This window comes from Lichenostomus cassidix, chromosome 15 (genome assembly GCF_008360975.1).
Source record: "Lichenostomus cassidix isolate B80296 chromosome 15, HeHo_3.0, whole genome shotgun sequence".
Taxonomy (NCBI): Eukaryota; Metazoa; Chordata; class Aves; order Passeriformes; family Meliphagidae; genus Lichenostomus; species Lichenostomus cassidix.
In genome coordinates, this window is record NC_139496.1 from 13,361,411 (window position 1) to 13,373,643 (window position 12,233).

General features: G+C 49.2%; 1 protein-coding gene across 4 annotated transcripts in view; it reads right to left on the reverse strand.

Moving 5' to 3' along the window:
* The window catches only part of AIFM3 (AIF family member 3), a 57,262-nt gene that overhangs the window by 15,827 nt on the left and 29,202 nt on the right, over nucleotides 1–12,233 (reverse strand). For all 4 annotated transcript variants that reach the window (XM_085076297.1, XM_085076296.1, XM_085076295.1 and 1 more), the window contains exons 4-9: nucleotides 9,144–9,253; nucleotides 7,651–7,760; nucleotides 6,577–6,621; nucleotides 5,377–5,473; nucleotides 3,202–3,314; nucleotides 295–381 (exon numbers count right to left, since the gene is read on the reverse strand). In XM_085076297.1, the coding sequence (XP_084932423.1) occupies nucleotides 295–381; nucleotides 3,202–3,314; nucleotides 5,377–5,473; nucleotides 6,577–6,621; nucleotides 7,651–7,760; nucleotides 9,144–9,253 (562 nt within the window). The remainder of the gene's footprint in view (nucleotides 1–294; nucleotides 382–3,201; nucleotides 3,315–5,376; nucleotides 5,474–6,576; nucleotides 6,622–7,650; nucleotides 7,761–9,143; nucleotides 9,254–12,233) is intronic.

Here is a 12,233-nt window from a genome sequence, read left to right on the forward strand (position 1 = left end):
GGCACCTGGTCCCCCAGATCCACATGAGGAATGTCAGGAAACAAATGATAGTCACCACAGATGGCCACACCATGGTCACATCCAGGATGTCCTTCCTGCCATGGGAGCATTGCAGTAGCTGTGTTTTGAACAACCACAGGAAACCTGCACTCTGGGGCACAAAGCAGGGAACTGGGGGAGACCCAACATTCACACAGTGGCAACCAGTGAGCCAAGAACAGAGACAGCTATCACATTCCTTAAATGGGTACCTCTGTGTACCAACACTTTTCTTCAGGCACACACAGGACTCACCTGCATTTCAGTCAGGACTTCGATGTCGTAGGTGCAGAAGAACTCCTTGGGGCGCAGGGTGATCTGCTCAGGGTGGGAATCCATTGACTGCAAAAAAAGCCATTTTTCTGTCAGCTGCTATGGGTTGAAAGGTGAGCAGAGAAATGGCTGCTACCAGCACAAGTCAGCACTTGTGGCATGGGCTAAGGGAATGGCTCTACAAGGCTGGAATCAAAGCCTGTTCAAGTAGGAGTCATCACAAGAGGCTGGTCTGGGCTCTGGTGCCTCCTCTGCCAGTTTGGCATGAGGCTGGTGCTGAGTGGCTGGAGGCAGGACCACAGCAAGTGCTTCTGAGTGTCAGCAAAGCAGCCATAACTGCAGCCCCTCCCTGCACACATGGGTTCACAGGTGCAATAGAAAAGCCTCATTTTACAATGCAGGTGGTGAGGCCCTGAAACAGGTTGCCCAGGGAAGCTGTGGCTATCCCATCCCTGGAAGAGCTGGATTGGAGCAACATGGTCTAGTAAAAGGAGTCCCCTGCCATGACAGGATGACCTTTAAAAGTCCCTTCCAACCCAAACCATTCTATGATTATTTGGAAAACAGCCAGTAACAAGGGCAAGTGGAAGTTAGAAGAGCAGTAAGAACAAGCAGCATTAACACACAAGGATACACTTTCAAAAGCAGCCAAGTTACACTGCACAAGTTCCCTCGAATGCCAAAGCAAGGGGGTGGGGCCCATATCCACTCATCTTCAGCTGCAAGATAAAGGTTGCTCTTCCCAGCCCTCCGGGGTCACTGGGGTGAGATGTACATCTTCTTTACACACAGGGCTCAGCCCGAGCCCATCTGTCCTCCTGATTCTGTGGACACAAGCTCAGACTCAGGCTGAGGACAAGCTGAGCATCAAGTGACCTGCTGGGTGTGCAGGCTGCTCCCTTGCTCCAGCACATCCCTCCCTGCCTGCAGCATAGAAGGAACAGGCACAGATGCCATGGTCAAGCCCTGCAATAGATCAGTACAGTGCTGAGCAGTAGCATCTACTCATGCCAGACAGGGATGATATTTGGGTTTGACCCAAAGTGATGGGGGATGCAGGAATCAAGGGCTTTGCCATCTGCCCACAGAGATGGATGTGCAAAATCCTTCTCCCTGGAGGTGGTCTGGTCAGGGATCATACCTGCAGGACGCTCCCTTACTCTGACTTCAGGCAATGCTCTGCTCAGCAGAGACTTGTGTCGCAGGACTCAAGGCAGGGGCAGGGTCATACAGGTTTTACTTCAAATTCTTTAGATACTCCACATTTACAGAGAGAAACACCTGACCCCACAGTGCCAGTGTGCAGGGAGGGCAGAGCAGAGTAGTGCTCAACCACCACAGCTTTTGCTGCTGCTTGGTGCTCTGGGGATGATAAGAGACACGGCAACACACAGGGAGCAGGTCATAGTCCAAAGGGGACAAAGAGAAACAGTCCGGAGAGACCTGGGGACAGACTGATTACAGGTGTTCAGCAGGATAGAGGAAGGGCAGTGCTGCAGTTTCAGGGAGCAAGAATTCTGTTGCTTACAGAGTTAGCACTTCTCCTTGTATAGGGTTAGTCCCACTCACAACAGGATTAAGAAAAATTACTTTTCTTTCCTACCCTGTTCCCAAAAAATCTGCCTTCTCTTCCATGGGCTTTGTGCACCTTCCAAAAGCAACTACAGCCAGAGGTGTTTAGTGGAGGATTTAACAAACCATGTACAGCACCTCTGGCATGTGAAATGTTCTATTTTACACAGAGAAGAAGAGCCAGTCTAAGACACATGCATGGGGGTAAATGTTTGGAAGAGCTGCTCAGCTGGGAAAGGGACTCTATCTCAGCTCCCCAGCAAAACCCCTGTGAGGCTTGGATGCAGGTATCAGGCAGTTGCTCTTCACTCCAGGCAGGACTCGAAGAAGCACAGAAATAGCCTGAATGCTCCCAAACAGCCATGTGCACGTTTGCCTGTCTTTGAAAATCCCTTTTTTGGGTGCTGGAAGCAGAGTTTGATGCTGTGATCGTAGAGTACCAGTCCCCATGGATAAGCATTCCTGACATGAGGATGAACACATAGTTCACCTTATGTTATCTGCAAGCTCCAAGGTCAAATACTGTTGTCCAACTTGAGCTGATGATTGACATCAAGGAAGGCTCAGAAATCAGCAGCAAAAATCTGATTAGAAGATCACTCTGTGTCTATAAACTGGAACGCAAAATGGAATGTGTGCCAGAGAAAGTGACCTTTGCACTTCTATCAAGTTATCAAGTTGTGATGACAGCTGAGAAGTCATCATAATTATGGCACGGAGCATCCCCAGGCAGCAAGAAACAGGCACTAATAAAAAACCTGGTAGACAATACCATTTTTTCACATGCCCCATTTAATTGCCATAAAGATATTGAACCAGAAACACATTAAGAATATCCGTCCAGGTACAAGCTGGGTAAGACAGCTACCACTAGACTGGTAAGAAGAATCATATGAATCATGGAATGGTTTGGGTTGGAAGTGACCTTAAAAGCTCATCTCATTCCAATCTGCAGGGACAGCTTCCTCTATCCCTCTATCCCCCTATCCCAGGCTGCTCCATGCCCCATCCAGCCTGGCCTTGGACACTTCCAGGGATGGGACAACCACAGCTTCTCTGGGCAACCTGTTCCAGGGCCTCCCTACCCACACAAGGAAGAATGCCCTTGTTTTTCTGCTAGACTACTCTTAATTCAGAGTTTGAACAACTCCCTTTTTGTGTTTCGTATTTCAGTCACAAAGAAGGAAGAAAACTCAAGGGAAGACAGGATGCCTAAGGAAGCAGAACCTTGCTGCTTGCAATGAATAATAGCGGGGAAAGTCCTGAAACAAATTTTAAAACTGGGGAGGAATGCGACATACCCAGAGTGATACAAACCTTGCTGAGCTTTGGTCTGTCATAGGGCAAGTGTCTGTCCATGGTGCACATCACAATCCGGTCAGAGAAACCCTCCTGGCGCAAAGTCTCTGCACAGACCAGCCCAGCTGCCCCTAAAGGAGAAGGAGACCAGTGACAACCATGTGTGTGTGGCCTTGGGAGGTCTGTGTCCTTTACTGCTAAACCTGCTGTCACGGACTCCAAAATCACCATCTCCACCAGCCCTGGCCTCACTTTCACAGCCTTTCTTAACTCAAACAGCTCACATGGGAAGTCAGTTGGAGCAGATGCACCAGGCAGAAGAAGGGACCCTCTGTCTACAGACCATGACATTAATCCTCTTGTCTGTCCCTAAACTGTCACAAACCCACAAAGAGCACACCTGAGGAGTCCTGCCTACACACCTCTCACAAACTCCAGGGCACAAGCATCTGTTCAACCCCTTGGACTTCCCTAATCAGGGAAAGGTCTGCACACCTAGCTCCAGGTGAACTTATGGCCAAGCACAGAGGGCAGGGAGCCCTCCCTTCTCCAATGGCCAAGGTGTTGGTTGTATGACTCACTGCAGAGCATTTTCCGTGCTATTTCTTTAAGGGTTTTTTGTTCGTTTTAAATCACAGGAAAAAAAAGGTTAAATCCACAAAAAAGCTGCCGAGGGACATGCTGTCCTGCTGCAGCCAGGCAGCCTGGCTGGCATGTCCCTTTTTTCCTGGCTGAACCAGTGAGACTGGAGAGCATAGATGAGAAGTCTAGAGTCTCTTCTCAGCCAAGGAAGCCTCACTCCATGGTAAGTGTTTTTAGTGAAACAGATTCTGTAACACCACTGAGAGAAGATGGACCTGGACCATATCATGGTTTGGTTCATCAACAAGATGCTCCCTCTGATAGAGATGGGGGAGAGTGGAAGAGGAGACAGGTGCATGCTGCCAGGAGCATCCTGAGACAGAGCTGAAGCTGTGCTGATGTCAGGATGACCCTCACATGAGCAAGGGGCTGCCATCAATTGCCCTCAGCTCTGCTGGGTATGGCTGGATCTTAGTACCTGCCATAGGGCTGGATGGGCAGGCTCTCCCCAGCACTTCTTCCCCCCAATTTCACGTTTGAAATCTCCTTTGGTGGCCACCAGAACAGACTTTGGTCTTTAACAGACCTGTAAATTTATATGGTAAAACTTGAGAAAGTTTCTACAGCAGTGGCTAATGTTGTCTGTGGAGTGATCTCGCTGTGAGGTCTGTGAGGACTGTGATGACTCTCCAGACCAGCCACACACCAGGATATTCCAGCTGACCTCAGGGAGCATCACGTTTCACCCTGGCATTCAGTCAACAAACCGCAAGGGCACAAGGAAGGGAAAAATGTCACCCAGTAGCAAGGGAAAAGACAGTCAGGCTGGTTTTCCCCTCTGCTCAGGCTGTGAGACACAACTTAGATGATCCCAATTTCCACAACTTGGATCTAGTGACCTGGGGACTTAAGTAGGAACAACCCATGTGCCAGGAGCAAACATTTTCTCCCAGTCCCAGGTACAGAAGCTCCTGTCCTCTTCCCACCCTCCATTTCACTACAACATGGCACAGCCTTGGCATCTAACCCATTCCAGAAACTTGGTAGATGGGCTTCAGCCCATCAGGCTTTTTACAAAAATGGCAATGGGAAATGCAGCTGGCACAAGAGAAAAGACAATAGAGCTTGGCAGCTTTGCTATGTTTGGCAGTGATCTGTTATTTGCTGGGAAGGTGGAAGAATTTATCTTCAAAGAAGCATCTAGAGGTGAGAACTTTGGAGCTGCAATGGGATGAAACTGTGATGTGCAAGGTCCAAGAGAAAAAGGTGTATCAACGTCACAAGGACCTGAAAAGACTACTCTCATCATCTGTGGAAATCAGGGGTCGCTGATGTAACAGGATGGAAAGGGAGTAGCAGAAAGAGGGTTCAGGGCTCACTGCAAAGCATGGCAACAGGGAACTACAAAGCTCCACAGACTGGACCACAGGGCACCTTTGGATCATTAGCATGGAGGACAAAAAGGTTCAGGAAGACCCTCTGGTCTGACCCTTTGCACAGGGAGGAATGCAGGAGGGGTGACAGAGGGTGCAGGGCACATGCACAACCCCTTCCTGCACTCCTACCAGGGAAGGGACACACATGGTGGTCCCAGCACATGCCACCTCTTACCTGCACCAATGATCAGCACATTAGTGCTGCTCAGGTTGTAGTTGCTCAAGGAGATGCACTTTGCCATCATCTTTGTCCTCCTCTGTGTCTGAAGCACCTGTGTCACCACCAAGAAGAAGAAAAATTATTATCTTTACTCAGCGTTACCCTGGGCAGCCAGGCAGGAATGGGAACAACTGCAGTAGTGTCATATACCAGCTTGCACGGGAAGGGAACAATCACACCCTTATAGTGAACAAGGACTCCAAACCCTTGCTCATCCAAATACCATTCCAATGTCCAGTGCACTACCCCTTACAAGATACAGAAGAAAAATAAATCCATCATATCCAGCCAAATCCAAAGCCATCCAGCTACTCAAAGCAGGTTTGTCCTTGTGCAATTCTGCACCAAAGGTGAGACCAGAATGAAAAACTCTGCCCGAAATTTTATCCTGAACCTGAGCAGAACTTGTATATCTGATATCCAAAGCTGATGGACTTGCCCAATCCACCAGAGCACAGCCATGGACCAGTGTCAGTGTAGCCTGGCTGCACAGATCCCCTGCTCCCAGTCATTAGAGGCCAAAACCTGTTCCTGGTAGAGCAAATAGACTCAGACCCACACCCTCATCACATCTCCAAATCAGCTGAAGTGCACGTTCAGGTGACCTCTCTGGATCTAACCCAAGTGCTATAAGGGCCCACTGGGCATCTGATCCACTGGATTTGTGTGTGCACATACAAACGTGCAATCAAAAGAGGGCTTTTCATGGAAAGAAAGATGGCAGTGGCCTGAATAAGCTTCATTCTGCATCCCATCAGGGCATGAAAGCCCTTTCTACCCCTGCATCAGATTCCTCCCCAGCAAGAGCTGAGGTGTGGGCTCAAGAGGGAGCACACGTGGCCTCTGTCATCACTGTGCCACATTCAAACAAGGCCAAAAGGCTGGTGGCAGAGGCCTCTTTCCATGGGCCAACTAAATTAAAAGTTGCCCTGAGCCTAAGGAAACATAGGACAAGTGCAGGACAAACACCTGTAAGACCTGAAAGCATGGACAGCCCAGGCCAGGTGTCCAGCAGCTGCAGGGAGGAACCGGATACTCACACATCCCTCTGCCCAGGCCAGAGGACCAAAGACAAACATTTCCCCCCATTCCCATGCACATACAGCAAAAACCAAAAGCATTGGCCTTGATTTTCAGATGGCAGCAGCCCCTTACCTGCTTGCTTGCTCGGATGTACACCTTCTCCTTCTCAATCTTCACCTGAGGGTGACAGAACAGCGCTGATTTGAAGGGCAGCAAGGGCTCCCTCTGGGAAATAGCTAAGGAATGAGGGGTGGTGGCATCTGTGGGAGCAGCTCAGGCCATGATGGCAGGGCTCATCCCAGCTCGAGGCTGTGGGATTTCCTGCCTCGTATCAACCATGCACTGACACTCAAGTGTACAACCTGATTTCTATCCCAGGCTTATACATGGTTTCTCATTCCCACCCCACTCCTGCTCCAGAGACTCCCCAGACTGGGCAGCTTCCCAGGAGGTGTTGGGCACCTGCAGGTGGGTACAAGGGAGCTGCAGGGAGGAAGGAGCTGGTTGAGGAGCTGCTCTCCACTGCTGCCAGCAGCACATCCTTGGAGAATGTTTGCTCCATGCCATATAGAACGTTGCATATCCCAATAAAAAGTCATTTTCTGGGTGACACCAAGATGAGTGATGTGGCCAATGCTCTAGAGGGAAGGCATCCATGCAGAGGAATGTGGGCAGGCTGGAGAAGTGGCCCAGTGGGAACCTCACGATGTTTATCAAGGCCAAATGCAAGGTGCTGCACCTGGGTTGGAGAAATTCCCCTTATCAGTCCAGGCTGGGGAATGAAGGAATTGAGAGCAGCCCTGAACAGGACTGGGATTGTTCAGCCAGGAGAAGAGAACGCTCCAGGGAGACTTCACAGCCCCCTCCAGTGCCTAAAGAAGCTCCAAGAAAGCGGGAGAGGGACTCTGGACAAGAGCCTGAAGTGACAGGACAAGGGGAATTGGCTTCCCACTGCCAGAGGGCAGGGTTAGGTGGGATATTGGGAAGGAATTCTTCCTGTGAGGGTGGGGAGGCCTTGGCACAGGCTACCCCATTCCTGGAAGTACTCCAGGCCAGGTTGGACAGGGCTTGGAGCAACCTGGTCTAGTAAAAGGTGTCCCTGACCATGGCAGGGTGTGGAATGAGATGGGTTTTAAGGTCCCTTCCAACCCAAAGCATCCCATGATTCTGTGGTTTCCTCTGCTGCTGCAAGGACAAGGATCTCACCTGAAACCTGGGTAAACTGTCCAAACCAGGAAAGTCCTCAATGTCACCTGTGCCGATATTGAAGCAAGCTCCGTGCCAGGGACAGCGGACTCTTCCTTTGGACAAAACCCCTGCAGGAAATATGGCAGAGCAGGATTGGTGCTGCCCTCCAGCTGCCTCCCATCCTCTGAGATGGCACCTCTCCTACAGGACATATGGTAGTTGATGTGGACCTGGATGGGCAACAGTGGAGTTCTCTCAACATGCACATTGAGTGAGTTCAGGTGTTTGGGACCAGCTGGGATCCTATATGAGCAATCCCTTCTAAAATGCCCTGGGATAGCAGTGTCCCCCAGTAACTCTGGGCACAGCTCCAAAGCTGTCTGTTCTGCCTGGGATATAACCTCAATCTCCAGCCAGGATGGGGCCGCCATCCCCAGTCTCATGGTCATCTTTACAAGCCCCAGTAGCAGCCAGAACAAGTGGTGCCTCAAGCAGAGCACCACTGATTTAGAGCATGTGTGTTCCAGAGCAGACCCTGGCACAGCAAAGCACCTGCACACACCTAGGAGGCATAGGAATGCCCAAAGCCATGTGTTCATTTCTCTAAGTATTGGCTCACAGGCTGCTACCTTGGACTTCAGCTTTCTCTGCTACAATGCCAGGGCAGAGCATTGGCCACCATGTGACCATGGACTGGTCTTGAGCTTGTGTCTCTGCTTGCTGAGGCACAGCAGTGCCTCGTCTCATCACCACCATGTGTGGAGTGTGGGGGCAGCCCCTGCACCTACTGCTGCAACAAAGTCCCCAGAGAGATCCCTGTGTGACAGCCAGTGTGAGGCATTCACCCACAGGTCTCTGAAAGGGTGATGAGCTCTCACCTCCAGAGAAGCGTGGGGCCCCTCTGCCCTCCTCAGGGCCCTGCTCACCCCAGAGGGGCTGAGAGCATGGCTGCTACACCCAGAATGGCTGCTGGGCTGCAATGCCCAGAGGACACTCAGAAGGATGCTCCCCTGTCTTCCCCAGGACCCCACCTCCAGCAAAGTGCCCTCCCAACCCCAGTTTGGGTGATGCACGTCAGCACGCAGACAGTCCAGCACTACCTGCTGCCATTGCTTAGGCTTGAGGCAGGGACCTGCCTGAAGCCTCTGCTGAGAAAGTGCCAGAGGTGCCAAGATGGGAAACCACTGCATCCCACTTCAGGCAGTAACATGAGCAACGTTCTTTTTGCTACTGAAAGGATTCCGTCAGCCCAAAGAGAGTCCTCCTACCCCTCAACCAGAAGAAACTCCAGCCCTGTGATCAGCAGTGGCAGCTGCAAACCAGAGCTGGCAAAATCCTCTGGGGAATTCTGTGCAACCCCAGCTTGCTGCCCATGCCTTCCCCAGCCAGAAGATGCCCAGGTGATGCTGAGTGTGCAGTGCAGCACTACTCCATGCTTGGCAGCACAGTCAGAGGGCTGTCCTTTGCCCTGTGATGCCCTTGGTTGCTCTCCAGGATGCATGCAGACTGACCTTTTACCAGTGGAGCCCCATAGTGGGGACACTTGTGTCCCACGGCATGGAATTCGCCACTCTCCTTGATGAGCAGAGCCTTCCCGCAGCCTAGGTCCACCTCCCGCATCCTGGAGAGGACGAATATGGAAACAGCATATGAGCATCCACCTCACAGCAGATGCCACCACTTCATCCTACAGCCCAGCCCTAGTCCCACCAGGCTCCCCTCCTCCTTCAACTTGCTCATTACTGGCTTCAGGTGACTACAGGTGTGCGTCACTCCTTGTCACCAAGCCAGCTCTGGAGGCAGCTCTGCTGTCCCCAGCCTGAGGCACATCTAAACTGGGCCATTGAGTGGCAGCATCTAATTTATCCATCATTGTGCCAAGAGGTTGCTCAAAGCACCTGCCCAGCTGCTGGGGGAGCTGGTAGTGGGAGCAAGAAACCAAACTGGTTTTACTGTGACATCAGCTCCCCTCCTGGCCCCAGTGGCTGAGCAGACCCTTGCCAGGCTTGTGCTCAGTCTTTCAAACCAAGTACAACATATGCCAGAGCTGAAAAGCAGAAGAGGTGATTCTGAACCTTGGGGTCTGCTTCCCACACCTTAAGGGTTTTTGCTCTGGTCCTGGCCATGTCCCAGGGTCACTTTTCCTGATAAATCCTTTAGGACAGCAGACACCTGTGTGTGATCTTCGTGATGTTTTCCTGAGCTGCTTTTGCAGAGTACAGCTCACACAGTGTCCTCCCGCCAGCACCAGGCTCCTAGCCCCAGCTCTGCTGGGTTCAGCTCTACTCTGCAGAAGAACTAGCAGACCTTGAGCCATTCCTATGCAGGGGTTCAGGTTCTCTTTGAAATCTCCCAGTTGCTCACAGTACAAGGGTGTGGCAGGACACCCCCCTCCCCCTTCTCTCTCTCCCTGATCGGTCCCAGGAAATGGATGGCTCAGATTAGGTTGATAGCCTAAATCAACAGCTACCTGGGGCTGGCGACTGAAAGTCTGAAAAGACACTCCCCTGTGGAATGCAGAGAGAATGTGAGCAAATTTTCAGTGACTACAAATACACACTTTTATCCTATAAAAAGCTCATGAAATCTCAGAAAGCTAGAAGCTTTCTACATGGGCATCGGAGCGTGAAGAAATGCCTTCTCCCCAGGTCTGGACGCAGGCTCTGTGGTTACTTCCCGAGGGATTGGGTGAGGAAATCTTAATGTATTCCAGCTCCAAATTTGGACTTGGTAAGATCATTTGAGTTTCCTAAATTGTATTATTCCGGCTAACTTATAGGTACCTTTCTTAACTTGCATTTCAGCTAGCTCAAGCAAGCATTTCTTAACTTGCATTATCGTTCAAGCAAGCATTTCTTGCGTTTTTAACTATCTTTATAGTTCAAGCAAGGTTTTACCCCATAATTGCATTTTTAGCTACCATAGTGTTGCAATTATGTATTCATTGTGTGTCTATGTGTGTCAATCTGTTCTATGTTTGTATGTTTGTTATGTTCTGTGTCAAATAAATGGTATTTTTAGACAAATCGGCCAGATATCAAAGAATCTTGTGAATGGGACTGAGTCTTGGGGAACTAGCTATCTTAAAGCCTGTCAAACTGCAAAAGCACATAAATCTCCTCTCTCCCATGCAAGACAAAGGGGGAATGGGCTTAAAGCGGATCAGTTTAGATCCCATATAAGGAAAAAGTTTTTGCAATGTGAGTGGCATTGTAGCAGGATGCTCTGCCTGGAATGGCATAAGACAAACAATACTCAGTTTTGAAAAGCTGTCAGTGGTGAACTGAGAGGGTGCCTTTGGTGTTGAATTATGCTAAATCCAGTCTGACTCATCAACCCCAAAGTTAAACATTCTGAAAGCAAGAGGACAATGGGGCAGATACGGTAAAATATCCTTATCTAAAAATGCTAAGCTGGCACAGCTGGCCTGCAGATACCTGAGTGAAAATCACTTCTCACGCTAAAAGTCCTGTCCCACTTATGAACAGCAGGTTCTTCTAATATATCCTTTCTTGGAGCACGTGTGGAGATTCCTCCCTGAGGTGGAGATGCCCCTCAAAGTCACTCCTCCAGACTGTGTGAAGGAGATTTGATTTGCCCACGGTCATTTGTCTGAGTAAGGATCTACTTCATAATTGTGGGTTTTTTCTTGCTTTAATGTAATTACTTTAATATACTCTACCCTGTGGCTAGCACAGGTCTCTCTCGTGAGAACATTTTGCTGTGTTTTATAAACAAAGATAAAAGTTTGGATGTTTTTGCAAACAAGGTCTCGAGATTTGGGCAATTCAGGCCTGGCCAATTAGGCCTAGGGGGAGGTTTTTGACTGACCAATCTGGGTGACCTGTGAAAAGTCTATATATATGGAAATCAAAATAATAAAGCTCTCTCTTTTCTTGCCTGAGAACTTAGGTTTCTATTTCTCTGCTAGCGGCTCAACAGCGACACTAGCCTACTATTATTTTCAGCTTTTATCTACATTATTATCTATATATTATCTATATACTGTTATTATCTATATATTTAGCTGTATAGTAAATAATTCTGATTAAGATCTTTTTCTCTAATCATTTATCATAATAAATAATTTATTTTTATACAAATATATCTATTTCGCCATCTTTATCCCTGCAGGACAAAGTTGTGCAAAGGTTCAGTCACACTTTTGTAATTCCTTAGACTTAAACCGTTGGCAATTAGGGCTGGGATTGGATCCAGCCACACCCCGGCTCCTCTTGGAGAAGTTTAGAAAGCCAGGGGCTCCCTTCTGCACATCCTGACTTAACAAGAGCTTCTCTCAAAAACTTTATCTGAAGCTTCCACTCCACCCATGACAAATTGGTGTAGTCAGCAGGATGGCAAACAATTTTCAGAAAGAGACAAAAGGCTTAACAGAATATTTACAGTGGCACAGGACACACATTGACACCGATAATCTTTGGTCAGTGAACAATTGGTATGAGTGGGAAAGGATACAAGAGAAATTAAATTAAAAACAGGGATCACTGGAAGATAAAAAATGAAGAGGTATCGTGTCATATGCTGGGATTATGCTTAAAGGCTGCATGGCAATGGAGAGAACAAATGATAAAAGAAACTAA